The 13,498-nt window shown below is 44.9% G+C and overlaps 1 protein-coding gene across 1 annotated transcript in view; it reads right to left on the minus strand.

Moving 5' to 3' along the window:
• KLHDC2 (kelch domain containing 2) overlaps nucleotides 1-13,498 on the minus strand; it is a 31,406-nt gene that overhangs the window by 13,031 nt on the left and 4,877 nt on the right. The window contains exons 2-6 of the mRNA XM_063118288.1: nucleotides 12,605-12,780; nucleotides 11,002-11,081; nucleotides 6,108-6,225; nucleotides 3,337-3,452; nucleotides 1,239-1,320 (exon numbers count right to left, since the gene is read on the minus strand). Of these exons, the coding sequence (XP_062974358.1) occupies nucleotides 1,239-1,320; nucleotides 3,337-3,452; nucleotides 6,108-6,225; nucleotides 11,002-11,081; nucleotides 12,605-12,760 (552 nt within the window). The 5' untranslated portion in view covers nucleotides 12,761-12,780. The remainder of the gene's footprint in view (nucleotides 1-1,238; nucleotides 1,321-3,336; nucleotides 3,453-6,107; nucleotides 6,226-11,001; nucleotides 11,082-12,604; nucleotides 12,781-13,498) is intronic.

Consider the following 13,498-nt stretch of genomic DNA (forward strand, 5'->3'; position numbering starts at 1 on the left):
TTTGTAATAATTGTTTGAATACACTGTACTTTTAATGTACCAAATGTAATAATTTTATGCCAAACCAACTTGGACGTAATCACATTTTATGTTACTAAAGTAACAAAGTGACTTTCAATCCGTAAAAAGTGCTAATATTGCATTATTTCAATTCTTCTGAAAATTTCCGTTTTTTTCTGAAACCCCCCCAGAAAAAAAACGTTTTTTTTTCCATAGCTTCAAAATTTCCAGAAATTTTACATCTCTAGCTTTAACCCTGACCACAGGTCATACAGGCACGGGCACGGCCTTTGCAACTGATTGGCTGCCAGCGTTAAACCTTTGCTGGGAAGCAGATGGTTCTCAAGAGGGGAACCTTCTTTCCACAGAGGTTGGCCAAAGCAGAGGCAGCATATGGGTTTTGGGATTTTTTGTAGTATTGAGATGTCTATCCCTTCAAAGCACTGATGTTATTAAATGTAAGTAAAAATGCAGACAACGGCAGGTTGGCAGTTTTCCTTAAATAACCTACATTATATGCTTTTAGACGCCAGGTGAAGACCTTTTTATTCTCCCAGCATTTTGACAGTCTATAAATAAATTTTAACTTGGTGTTTTAAATTTGTAATTTTGCATTGCTGCTGTTTTTACCTGGTTGAGCTTTTATATTGTATTTTATATTATGGTTTTATACTGTTGTTTTATACTTTGAATGTTTTTAATTTTTGTGAACCGCCCAGACAGCTCCGGCTGTTGGGCGGTATAGAGATGTAATAAATAAATAAATAAATAAAATAAGCAGCGCCTGGCCCACATGTCTCCCCTCAATCTTCTCTTCTCCGAACTGGGCATGTTTAGCCTGGGGAAGAGAAGATGGAGGGGAGACAGGATAGCACTCTTCAAAGACTTAAAAGGTTGTCACACAGAGGAGGGCCAGGATCTCTTCTCGATCCTCCCAGAGTGCAGGACACGGAATAACGGGCTCAAGATAAAGGAAGCAAGATTCCAGCTGGACATCAGGAAAAACTTCCTGACTGTTAGAGCAGTACGACAAAGGAATCAGTTGCCTAGGGAGGTGGTGGGCTCTCCCACACTAGAGGCCTTCAAGAGGCAGCTGGACAACCATCTGTCAGGGATGCTTTAGGGTGGATTCCTGCACTGAGCAGGGGGTTGGACTCAATGGCCTTGTAGGCCCCTTCCAACTCTGCTATTCTATGATTCTATGAGAGTCCAGCATGGGGGGAAAGCAGAGGACTTACCCAAAAAGAAGTCTCATCAAACTCAAACGTTCCAATATGCTTGCCTTCGGGGTAGTACCCGTAGCCACCAAAAAAGATGAGCCTGTTCAACAGAAGGAAAGGAAAGAGCAACAGAAAGAGTCAAGCTACCGGCACAGTCAGGGCAACCGTCAGAAAAGGAGTTTTCCGCTTGTAAGGAAGAATGAATCGGGGCGGCGTCTACCACCACTGACGCTGGTGTGTTTGAGAGGCACTTCTGGGATTTAATGAAAGGAACACCCCCAACCCACTCCCAGCCACCCCAACACGCTGCCAGGAAGATCTCATGGGCAGGCTTTGCTGAAAGTACCACCCACACAGGGAGCCCCCAACTATCACAGTGGTGGCTCCAAGGCGGTAGAATGGGTTGCCAGCGGAGGCTCACAGGTGGACTTTGCGGCTGAGGTTTTGGAATAATAAATGCAAAGCTAAGGACGCAGTCTTATGCCTGCTTCGACAAAGAAAAGGCCTACAACGCCCAGGAAGAGAACAGCCAGATATGCTGCTACTTTAGACATAATTTCTCCACTTGGCGTTTCTCCTTCCTTCTGGTTGCTGTTTTTACGGCATTTTAAAAGTTGTTGAAATCACATCCCAGTCTGGTTTTATCTGGTTGCAAAGCTGCCTCTAGATCACTGGTTCTCAACCTTTTTTGCTCCATTCCCCCCTTTCACCATTGGTCAGAATATAATTCCCCCCTCCCTTCCCATGATAGTCTAACTCAAAAGGTGCATTCCAAATAATAGGCATATAATATTGAAAATCTTTTATTTTTCTATATTAGTCCCATTTAAAGGGGCGACGCAAAGCATGGCTCCTTTTACATTCTCAGCTCCCATGCTTTGCATTGCCCCTTTAAATGGGAGGCTTGAAACTTCTAGGATTGTGAGGGAGGGAGGGAAAAGAGAGCAAAGGCCTGGCTTTTGCAGACAACAGGACACTTTTCTGGGACGTTTTTAATAACATGTGTAGGAAGACATAATCTACAGGACATCACACTTTGCTGAATAGTGGTCCCAATTCCCCCCCCCCGAACCCTAAAATTCCCACCTTGTTGAGAACCCATGCTGTAGATAGCAGACAGAATGGGACATTAAGTGAATTCATTTAACACGTTCACAGGCTGCCTATTTTTATATGAAAACTCCGGGCAGCTTACAATAAACTCTTCAAGGTGGCCAGACCGGTGCCAGCCCTGTATTGCTTTCGGCATCACAGCCAAACATTCTCACTTGTCCCGCAATTTTAAGTTTATTTCATGGTTGAATGTTTTTTGTTTACCACTTCCCCAATCTATGAGGATAGGGAAACATTCTTCTCCCTCTCTCAAAATACTAGAACCCCGTCGGGTCATCCCATGAAGCTGATGGGTGGGAAATCCAGGACAATTAAAAGGAAGGACTTCTTCACATAGTGCATAGTTAAACTATGGAACTCACTACCACAAGATGTAGCGACGGCCACCAATTTGGATGGCTTGAAAAGGGGGTTGGATAAATTCCTGGAGGAGAAGGCTATCCATGGCTACTAGCCCTGAGGGTTGTGTGCTATCTCCAGTATTCAAGGCAGTAAGCCTGTGCGCACCAGTTGCTGGGGAACATGGGTGGGAGGGTGCTGTTGCACCATGTCCTGCTTTGTTGGTCCCTGGCTGATGGCTGGTTGGCCCCTGTGTGAACAGAGTGCTGGACTAGATGGACCCTTGGTCTGATCCAGCATGGCGTGTCTTATGTTCTTATGATGTTAATCTGGTTTTTATTGTTGCTCTATTCTTGGAAATTTTAGGGATGCTGCCCAGAGATCCATGTTTGAATGAAAGTAAGGCTTAGAAAAGATGAATAATAGAATAATCTAATTAACCCAAACTGCATTACAAATGACATAAAAAGAACAACATTACAATAAAGAACAGGGAGGCAAGGAGAACATGCAACTGAGAAATCACAACGAACGTGCCACACGCAAAGCCAATTCCTGCTACTGCTTTTAGTTGCAGGCAGTCACGTTATCACACAATCATTTCCAGGAGACATAAAGGGGAGAGGTGGAACAGCCAGGAGTCATCTCATGCCTGCCTACTTACTTATTTCTATAAACCCAAACTCCAAGTTTGTCTTTTGATGACGGAGGGACGCCCTGGCACTCCACTCTGACCCACTGCAGTACTTGATCATTCGACCTGAAATTCAGCATGTAGAACTGCAAGGAAGCAAAGACAGATTTCGAACTTACAACTCAACGGCTCAAATGAGTCCTAATCTTATATAAGAATAGGGCAGCATTAGGGTTATACTCAAGATCTATCAGACCTATTTTGCTCAGTTCTGTTTTAAACTGAACCCTTGAGCAGCGTAGGCGTGCAGATAGTTGAGGAAGTTCAAAGAAGTTCAAAGATCATAGAATCATAGAATAGCAGAGTTGGAAGGGGCCTACAAGGCCATCGAGTCCAATCCCCTGCTCAATGCAGGAATCCACCCTAAAGCATCCCTGACAGAGGGTTGTCCAGCTGCCTCTTGAAGGCCTTTAGAGTGGGAGAGCCCACAACCTCCCTAGGTAACTGGTTCCATTGTCGTACTGCTCTAACAGTCAAGAAGTTTTTCCTGATGTCCAGCTGGAATCTGGCTTCCTGTAACTTAAGCCCATGATTCCGTGTCCTGCACTCTGGGAGGATCGAGAAGATATCCTGGCTCTCCTCTGTGTGACAACCTTTCAAGTGTTTGAAGAGTGCTATCATGTCGCCCCTCCATCTTTTCTTCCCTAGGCTAAACATGCTCAGTTCTTTCAGTCTCTCTTCAGAGGGCTTTGTTTCCAGACCCCTGATCATCCTGGTTGCCCTCCTCTGAACACGCTCCAGCTTGTCTGCGTCCTTCCTGAATTGTGGAGCCCAGAACTGGACGCAATACTCTAGATGAGGCCTAACCAGGGCTGAATAGAGAGGAACCAGGACCTCACGTGATTTGGAAGCTCTACTTCTATTAATGCAGCCCAAAATAGCATTTGCCTTTCTTGCAGCCATACTGCACTGTTGGCTCATATTCAGCTTGTGATCTACAACAATTCCAAGATCTTTCTCGTTTGTAGCATTGCTGAGCCAAGATCGAGTTTTAATAGCAATTCATTCCTGCCGCACCAAACAGGCATGGTAGCCCCTCCGCCAGCGGGTTGATAGACAGCGCTGCCTGGCCAATTAGCATGGCGCAAAGACAAGTTGCAGCCACGCAGTGAGGCTGTCACCACCAGCAGGGAGGGAGAAGGGGATGGAAGCAGCCAATCAGGGCACGCGAGGGAGGAGAGGGGCCGTGCCAGGTGCACATTTGGGGGTGGGTGGGTTTGGGGTTCATTATGCATGAGTCACAATGGCATTATTCATGAGCCCCTCTGTGATGAGAGGACCGAGGGGCAAAAACCCCCCCAGGGCGACTACTAGCATCCAGGCTGACAGGGGCTTTACACTAGTATCTCTTAGGTTACTCCACATCGGGAGGGGGGGGTGAGGACAGGCAAGGCATTCAGTGAGCCTAAAAATGTGTGGTTACTTTTGGAAGAATCAAGATGGGATGCCACATTCATTGTCTTTGGAAACTCTTCTATAGGGGGGTATTTGAAATTGGGAGCTCCCCATTTTAATTTCTGGGAATTAATGTGGGGGGTGGGGAAGGAAAATGAGAGATGTTAGCTGGTCTAAGAGTCAGTGACACATCTGTCCTCCCTTCCCAAAAAGTATCTAACAGAAACCAGGCTTAAATTTGCAAGGAATGGTGCACGCTTATGAACCAGTCATCTTTACTGATAGATATTATGGGATCCATATACAAAGTTTTCATGAGTGCATTTTGATAAGTTCAACTTTATTTCTGTAATGGGACCAATGTGTGAAAATTGCATTCTTTTGTGGAAGTGACAGCCTGATTTTTTGATCTAGTAACAGAGACAAAAATGGGAAAGAATCTATAATCCTAAAATTGCCAGAAACAAGACAGAGCATGAGAAACTATGGAAGCTCTCGTAAGTGAAAAGCAAAATGTTTGAAAAAAGAATAAGGTTTGAATGTTTGCAGATTTGTTTGGCAAATGGCTGGGGAGGTGGAGGGGGGAAAGAAAAGTCCTTAACTTGAAAAGTGAGGCAGGAAAGTGAGACACGTTCTCCCCCCTCCCCCACGAATGGGAATGTCAGCAACCTTCTCTTTCCCCAGAAGTGACACACTCAAGAAAACTGGACAGAGGATCTGTGTTGGGTAAAATCACAAGCTTATAAATATTAACAATTGTAACAAAAATGACTACGAAAATAGTCTCTAAACTTCAAGGGAAAGACAAGGAAAGTCTTGTAAGATACAGAGCAGTAGAGCTGTTGGCATGTAGTTTCATTCCGGTGGCAACAGAGTTAAGTCAAGACAACCCACCTTTGCTGGGGAACAAACTTATGACACGTAGCATTAAGAACTGGTGGGTGTGTTTAATTTTCCTTTTCCCTCCCCAAACCCTTTCCTTTCTACGTTGTGTCCTTTTAGATTATAAGCTTGAGTGTAGGGAATGTCTTGTTTCTATTAATGCTTTAAAGAAATAATGTACACGATAAGTTTTAGTTTGGGAACAATTCGCTTTCAACTGCTGGTTTCGAAAGGAAATCTAATAATAAACGCAGATGAACTATGGTAGATGTACAACATGAAGTTCTCTGCAGGCAAAACAAGACCATCCCATCAGCTCTCTCTCCTTCCCAATATAGCAGCTGCTAACCCTTCGAAACGGAAAGAGGGACCCACCATCCAAGACCTGGGCAAAGGCGTTATCTTCGCATGGGGAAGCGTGAGACGGAACGTGCCAGGCTCATTCCTATCACCACGTGACTGACCTTGTTTGTGTTGCCACGGGCGTGGTGCCCTCCAAACAGGTACAAGACTCTGTCCATGCAGACGGCACAACTTCCCGACATGGAAGGGGGCACGTCCCCCGACGTTCTGTGCTTTGTCCTGGCGGAAAAGGTATTCGGGTTAGACAACGAAGCTACCTTTTCTAATGCTTATCTGTCATTTACAACATGCAGTATAACTTAGTGCAGTATTTATTTATTTATTTATTTATACTTTATTATTATTATTTATTTATTTATTTATATAGCACCATCAATGTACATGGTGCTGTACAGAGTAAAACAGTAAATAGCAAGACCCTGCCGCATAGGCTTACATTCTAATAAAATCATAATAAAACAATAAGGAGGGGAAGAGAATGCACCAAACAGGCACAGGGTTCTCCCTCCATATACATACATACACACCCACTCACCCACCCACACCCCCCCTTAAGGACCAATTATGTATCCTTCAGCACGATGTATATATTTGTTTACTTACTGACAGTATTTATGAGCTGCCCTGTAACAGAGTGGCTCAAAACAAGAAATAGAACAATTTAAAATTTATTTACAGTAAAAACAATATAAGTATAAACATATCATAAGATATGAGACCACATCACGCTAGTCCTTTTTCAGCTTCATTGGCTGCCAGTCCAGGTCCAGGCCCGATTCAAAGTGCTGGTATTAACATTTAAAGCCCTAAACGGCTTGGGGCCAGGCTATCTGAAGGAACGCCTCCTCCCATATGTACCTGCCCGGACCCTAAGGTCATCCTCAGGGGTCCTTCTCTGCGAGCCCCTGCCAAAGGAAGTGAGGCAGGGGGCTACCAGGAGTAGCAGGGCCTTCTCTGCTGTGGCACCCTGGCTGTGGAATGAGCTCCCTAAGGAGGTTTGCTTGGCACCTACATTATACGCTTTTAGAAGCCAGATGAAGACCTTTTTATTCTCCCAGCATTTTAACAGTCTATAAATAAATTTTAACTGGTGTTTTAAATCTGTAATTTTGCATTGCTGCTGTTTTTATCTGGTTGAGCTTTTATATTGTATTTTATAATATGGTTTTATACTGTTGTTTTATACATTGAATGTTTTTAATTTTTGTGAACCGCCCAGAGAGCTCCGGCTATTGGGCGGTATAGAAATGCAATAAATAAATAAATAAATAAGAACAACTGCAGAGAGTTAAAAAAAAACAGCTTAAAGCTAAGAGATGAAAAAGGTCTGGGGAAATCAAAAGATCTTGCATATTACCAAAATGAAATCAAGGTAAGCCCTCTAGGGAGGGCATTCCAAAGTGGAAACCATGAAAAGGTCCTCTGTCCCGGAGGCTCCAGAGAAATCCTCCACGTCTGGAGAGGAACATGTGGAGAGAGGCAGTCCTCCTCATACCCTGGCCCCAAGCTGTGAGGGGCCTTGAATGTCAAAAGCAACACCTTGAACTGGGCCCAGAAATGGACTAGAAGCCAGTTAAGATGGCAAAGCACTCATATGTGTTCATATCTCCCATACCCAGTTAGAAGTCTCACAACTGTTAACTTAGAGATCCGGTTCACACATCAAGTGACAATTTCTGGGTTGCTGAACCCAGGAACTGCGGGGACCAGCAGAGTGTACAAGCTCTGCTTCTACTTAGTAACCCAGGAACGCCACATTCCTGACATGCAAACCTGGAAGTTCTGGGTTGTTCATGGGTTAAAGAACCCGAACAACAAACCATGGGCTATTATTGGGTTAACTGGGTTGTTTAGCCCATAAACACCAAGAGTTCCTGATTCGCGTGTCACAAGAAACCCAGAAACATTCCTGGGTTGGTAACTGAATGTGGAAACAACAAACATGCAGGGAACAGCAAATTTGTCGGTTTGCTCATCTCTGGAAACTCCTGGGCTAAACAATGCAGGAGTCACCACTGTGCAGTGTGAACCAGGTCATAGTGAACTAATTGTGAAATTTCTGGACTGTTTCCAAAGGCAGCTCCATGTACAACACATTGGAGTAGTCCAAACAGGAGGTTATCAGGGCATGGGCAACTGAAAAACTTCCTGACTGTTAGAGCAGTGCGACGGTGGAATCAGCTACCTAGGGAGGTTGTGGGCTCTCCCACACTCAAGGCCTTCAAGAGGCAGCTGGACAACCATCTGTCAGGGATGCTTTAGGGTGGATTCCTGCATTGAGCAGGGGGTTGGACTTGATGGCCTTGTAGGGCCCTTCCAACTCTGCTTTTCTATGATTCTATGAACTGGGCATGTTTAGCCTGGAGAAGAGAAGATGGAGGGGAGACATGAGAGCACTCTTCAAATACTTGAATGGTTGTCACACAGAGGAGGGCCAGGATCTCTTCTCCATCCTCCCAGAGTGCAGGACATGGAATAACGGGCTCAAGTTAAAGGAAGCCAGATTCCAGCTGGACATCAGGAAAAACTTCCTGACTGTTAGAGCAGTACGACAATGGAACCAGTTACCTAGGGAGGTTGTGGGCTCTCCCACACTCGAGGCCTTCAAAGGCAGCTGGACAGCCATCTGGCAGGGATGCTTTAGGGTGGATTCCTGTATTGATCAGGGGGTTGGACTCGATGGCCTTGTAGGCCCCTTCCAACTCTGCTATTCTATGATTGTATCATTCTATGAAGCAAGGCTCTCTCTGTCCAGGTAGGGTGCTAGCTGGCAGACCAGCCTAAGCTGGTAAAAACGTGCTCCAGGCCACACAGACGACTAGCGTCTCCCGTAAGAAATAAGGATCAATGAGCACCCCCAAACTACGAAACCGATTCTTTCGGGGGGATTGCAATCCCCTCTAGAACAGGTTGAACACCACTTACCTGGGCAGATCAACCACCCACTAACATTATCTCCATCTTGCCTGGATTGAGCTTGTTTATTGGCCCTCATCCAGTCCATTGCCACTTCTGGGCACTGGCTTAACACTCCCACTGCCTCACCTGCATTAGATGAAAAGGAGAAGTAGAGTTGGGCGTCATCGGCACTTTGACGACATCCGACTCCAAATCTCTAGGTGACCTCACTCAGCAGTTTAATGTAGATGTTAAAAGGCACAGGGGATCGAATTGAACCCCGCAGGACCCCAATGCATAAGTGCCAAGGAATCAAGCAGAAATCCCCCAGCACCACTTTCTAGAACTGGCCACCCAGGGATTTAGCAGGAAAGCAGTACCAACACCCGGAGGGATACCACAGATCAGTGGTTCCCAAGTGGGGGTCCGTGGCACCATTCACCTATTAGCTCTGCAAGGTCTGCATTTTAATAAAAGAAAATACGCTGTCTCCCACGCTCCGTTTGCTTCGACGGTGACGTCATGCGCGAAAGCACCTGCATGATGTAGCAACTAGCTTCAGAGATTCCTTCCCTGCACCTAATCCTGAAAACTCACGGAGAAGGAATCCTTTTGAATGTGGTGATGTACAACTAACAACTCTATCTGCGGAGGAGCGAGATGCACTTGTTGACGTGGCTTGTGATGGTTCATTGAAATCATTTTTCAAAGAATATAGACTGGACCAATTCTGGGTGAAGGTTTTTCCTGATTATAAGAAGTTAGGTGAAAAAACTTTGAAACATCTAGTTCCCTTTTGTTCCACATATCTTTGTGAACAAACATTTTCGACGTTTTGTTATATGGAGAACAAGCACAGACATCGGCTCGATGTTGATCCAGATTTGAGATTAAAAGTAGGAAATATTGAACTGGATGTGGAAGGGATTGTTCGGGACAAAAAGAGGCATGATTTCTCCCATCACATTTAGGTTTAGTAGCTGCTCGACAGGTCACAATTTGTTCAATTGTAAACTAAATGTTAGTAAAATTAAATTCAGCTTTATATTCCTAACTAAATCATTGTCATTTTTGCGTGGTAATATCACAAATATCACAAATTTTATGGTCTGTTTTTTAGTATCCCTAAAATCCTCTGCTTATTAGGGGCCACCCCTTATTTTCTCCAAAAAATTGCTTTGCACAGGTAACTAACATAGAGATAACAAAATTTTCAAAAGTAGGGAGTCCATGGCTTGGCATTTGAAAAACAAGAGGTCTGCAGTACTTAGCTACTTGGGAACCACTGCTATAGTTGATGAGAGGTCCAGAAAAACCAACAGGGTTGCACTCTCCCTGTCTCTCTCCTGGGAAAGGCCATCCCCCAGGGAAAAGACGGCCATTTCTGTGCCAGAACCAGGCTTCCCCCTCTCCTGTGGTCTCTGGAAGCATGTACCCATTGGGGCTTTTGTCCGGGGATCAGAAGACTCATCAAAGAGATAGTTCATAGAATCATAGAAAAGCAGAGTTGGAAGGGGCCTACAAGGCCATCGAGTCCAACCCCCTGCTCAATGCAGGAATCCACCCTAAAGCATCCCTGACAGATGATTGTCCAGCTGCCTCTTGAAGGCCTCTAGTGGGGGAGAGCCCACAACCTCCTTAGGTAACTGATTCCATTGTTGTACTGCTCTAACAGTTCAAATGTATTTTGTTTTTCTCTTATTATATATTTTGTTTTATCCACCCCAAACCATCTAGAAAACAAATCTGAAACTGGACAGCAAGATTTCTCTAGTGTTTCAAATAGGACCTATCAAGAAAACATCTGCCTTTCTCTGGGATTTGCCTGTGGGTATTGCACTCCCCTCCCCAATCACATCACCACCAACTCATGATGCAAGATAGCTCCTCTGTACACGGACACCATTAGCACTGTGAAACCTTCCTTTGAAAATGAGACATTTAAAGGGCAGCTAGTGAGGCACAAAAGGAAACGGAGGCCACTAAATTCTACACAGCCAGCTGTGGCTTTTGGAAGCCACGGTTAACTATTTCACCAAAAAAGTGTCCAATTTTAGGAAGGAAAGGATATATGTGGAAGTAACTCAGGTATAGTACCATCTTCCGGTTTCCATGTTATAGATCCAGATTTCATCTCTGGGAAGATAGAAGTCGTAAAAGCCCCTCACTTGTGCATTCTGAAACAGGAAGAAAAGAAAGGGGGAAAGTCCAGTTATGAAATATAATAAACAATTGAAAACTATCCTAGATTTTTTTAATGCCAAACCCAAAATAACCCCCATTTCCCCCCTGTGTATTTGTGTGACTCGATGGCCTTTTAGGCCCCTTCCAACTCTACTATTCTATGATTCGATGAACTCTGCTGGCTAAATTTGGATTATTTCAGTTTAAAACTCCAATCCCATTCAATATATATTATATAGTGTTTATGGCCTTGCAATCCAATGGGTCATCAGGGGATGCTTCCAGCAGGAGGGCTCCCAGTGCTAAGCAACCAGAAGGCCTTGAGCCGCTGTTCTGTCTTCTTCTCCTTAACAGACTTTCCGTGTTAAGGAAAAAGACAGAAGAAGGGGTAACGGAACATGGGAGGGTCGCGAGTAGACAACGACAACGTTTGGCCCTCCTGTAACCTTCTGCGAATGAGGCAGGGTGGTGATGCCGTAGAAGCCTCATCTGCAAGCCTCCAAGGTGCATCTTCTACGAGCCTTTTCAGTGGTGGCCCCCCAATAAGGGAATGATCTCCCTGACAAGGCTCACCTGGTGCCAACATTGTTGTCTTTTCAGCGCCAGGTCAAGTCTTTTCCCTTCTCCCAGGCATTTAACAGACTAGGCTGAGTTTTTTAACTGACCCCAGAATAGTTGTTTGAAAGGGATATGGTCTGTTTTTGTTTGTATTTTATGCTTTTTATGGTTTTAAATTTTGTATATTTGTTTTTAATGTTCACTATTTTTAACTTTTGTAAACTGCCCAGAGAGCTTCGGCTATGGGGCAGTATATAAATATAAATATAAATATAAATATTATTATTATTATTATTATTAATAATAATAATAATAATTATTATTATTCTACAAGCGTGTTCAGAGGAGCGTGTTCAGAGGAGGGCAACCAGGATGATTAGGGGTCTGGAAACAAAGCCCTATGAAGAGAGACTGAAAGAACTGGGCATGTTTAGCCTGGAGAAGAGAAGACTGAGGGGAGACATGAGAGCACTCTTCAAAGACTTAAAAGGTTGTCACACAGAGAAGGGCCAGAATTCCTGCATTGAGCAGGGGGTTGGACTCGATGGCCTTGTAGGCCCCTTCCAACTCTGTTATTCTATGATTCTGTGATCTTCTCGATCCTCGGAATAACGGGCTCAAGTTACAGGAAGTCAGATTCCGGCTGGACAGCAGGAAAAACTTCCTGACTGTTAGAGCAGTACGACAATGGAACCAGTTACCTAGGGAGGTGGTGGGCTCTCCCACACTAGAGGCCTTCAAGAGGCAGCTGGACAACCGTCTGTCAGGGATGCTTTAGGGTGGATTCCTGCATTGAGCAGGGGGTTGGACTCGATGGCCTTGTAAGCCCCTTCCAACTCTGCTATTCTGATTCTAAGCCTCTGTGGGCAAAGGGGGAGAATGGCTTCACTTCTTCTCCTTTGCCCCTTTTGTGCACTGTTGCATTTCAAAGAAGACAAGAGTCCCTTTGTCCGCTCACCTTGTATCCCCCCCAAACGAACATGCACTGCCCGTCGGTGACAGCCACGTGGCCGCTCCGTTCGGCAGGGCTGCTGTTCTCCAGCTGTTCTAGTTTGTCCTCAGCTGGAGCCAGAAGCTCGTCGTCCGCTGGCAACTCCTCATTGTCGTCTGCCATACCGATGACAGGATACGACCCTTCAGGAAAAAGACAGAAAAAAGAGGAACAGATGATGGTGACTTTGAAGTCATGCTTAGCTGAAACAGAACAGAAAAGCCCCTTCAGAGCATTTCCTTTTACCAGGGCAAAATAATACAGTGTGGAGATACCTTTGCGAGTCTCAGAAAAAATCTCTTTTAGGTCTCTTTTCATTATTACTGTTCTGGCTGAGATCTAGGGTTTGCAGATGTCAGCTATTCTGAGAAACTTCTCTTACTCCAGGAGACCATTTTAGAACTTCATTGGGGCCTTCAAGCTCTGCATACCATAGACATTCCACAGACTCTGTAAACTGTCTCCCACCCACTGAACGAGAAAGATCACTAGGAGAGGATCCCGCGGCTGGGTGGGCGCTAGGAATTTCTGAACACCTGCAATGCACATTACTGGAAGGAACAGGTACGGTCATCACCCACCTACACCCAGGACAGTGGAGTGGGGAGAAATAGGTTCTCTACCCTTTTCCTCATATTGCTAGGACAGGAGCATTCCAGCACCTGCTGCACCCAACTATTGCACATTCCGTTTCATGCTGTAGCCAGCTGGCTACCTCTGGGAAGGTCACAAACAGAATAGAAAACATATTGGTCCACCAGCAACAACTATTCAGCGGCACACTGCCTCTGTACACGGGGCCTTTCCACAAACAGAGAAAATGCAAGAAGGCCACACATGTCTTTCCAAGTTATTTCTTCA

Source organism: Elgaria multicarinata, chromosome 2 (assembly GCF_023053635.1).
Source record: "Elgaria multicarinata webbii isolate HBS135686 ecotype San Diego chromosome 2, rElgMul1.1.pri, whole genome shotgun sequence".
NCBI classification, from domain to species: domain Eukaryota; kingdom Metazoa; phylum Chordata; class Lepidosauria; order Squamata; family Anguidae; genus Elgaria; species Elgaria multicarinata.